At 41.0% G+C, this 1,104-nt stretch overlaps 1 protein-coding gene across 1 annotated transcript in view; it reads right to left on the bottom strand.

Annotated features, from left to right (window-relative positions):
* The window catches only part of LOC102588704 (omega-hydroxypalmitate O-feruloyl transferase-like), a 9,251-nt gene extending 8,147 nt beyond the window's left edge, over positions 1–1,104 (bottom strand). Inside the window, exon 1 of the mRNA XM_006353384.2 lies at positions 699–1,104. Within this exon, the coding sequence (XP_006353446.1) occupies positions 699–1,104 (406 nt within the window). The remainder of the gene's footprint in view (positions 1–698) is intronic.

The following is a 1,104-nucleotide window of genomic DNA, read 5'->3' as shown; positions in this document are numbered from 1 at the left end:
CCAAAATCTTCAAAACGAACTTAGGAAACCAATAATTGCTAGGGTTGCAATTTTATCTCCAAAGTCACCAAGTAAAATAATAATGTCTAAACCCCCAAAAACGAGGTTTACATGCCCTATTTATAGAAAACAAATCCTAAATTAAAAGGGAAACAAATTAAGGAAAGTTTGTTCAAGGTACGCGTCTTCAATCCACGAGACAGACTTACGGACCGTCGATGGATCTACGGTCCGTAAGTCCCTTCCGTCAGCCAGGACTTAGAAAATATTTCAGCTTCCAAAAAATCAGCTTCTCTGAAGCAAACGATGGACTAGCAGTACGGACCGTAGTTCGACCTACAGACCGTTAATGGACACCATGGTTCCACACTTGGTCAGATTTCCCTGATTTGTCCTCCATACCTTGCATGCTGATTCTACGGTCATCACCTACGGTCCGTAGATCACCTCCGTGAATGCCCTTCTTCTGCATTTCTTTCAGCTGTCTCTATACTTCCGCGCCTGAACATCTTTCCTGTAAAACATAATAAAAACACATAAAAATCAATATAAAAAGGCCCTAGACACACACAACTTGTAAGTGAAATGTATTAGAAATACCGTAAACTCACGGTATATCAGGTCATTTGGAAACTGGAACTTGAGCACACGATTTCTCCAATCAAGAGAGGCATAACATGAATGCAACCAATTCATACCAAGAATGAAATCAAAGTCTAACATATCAAGCTCTACTAAGTCAACAAAAGTAACTCTATGGGACAAGGAAACGGGACATTTTCTATAAACCCTCTTAGCCACCACACAATCTCCAGCATGAGTAGAGACAGAAAATGGTTCTGACAATACATCGGGGAGTAAATCAAACTTCATGGCCATAAATGGCGTCACAAAAGACAAACTAGCACCGGGGTCAAGTAAAGCATATACATCATGTTGAAAGACTCTTAACATATCAGTAATTACATCCGGAGAACTATCTTGGTCACCTCGGGTTTGGAGAGCATAGAAGCGGTTTTGCTTTGGAGCATTGGAATTCAAACCACTAGGAGGAGCCTGCTTGCCTTCCCTTCCTTTTGTAGCAAACATTGGGCAATCCCTCAT

Source organism: Solanum tuberosum, unplaced genomic scaffold, assembly GCF_000226075.1.
Source record: "Solanum tuberosum cultivar DM 1-3 516 R44 unplaced genomic scaffold, SolTub_3.0 scf00156, whole genome shotgun sequence".
NCBI classification, from domain to species: Eukaryota; Viridiplantae; Streptophyta; class Magnoliopsida; order Solanales; family Solanaceae; genus Solanum; species Solanum tuberosum.
Note: the sequence above shows the minus strand (reverse complement) of the source record. Positions and strands in the feature narration are given on the sequence as shown.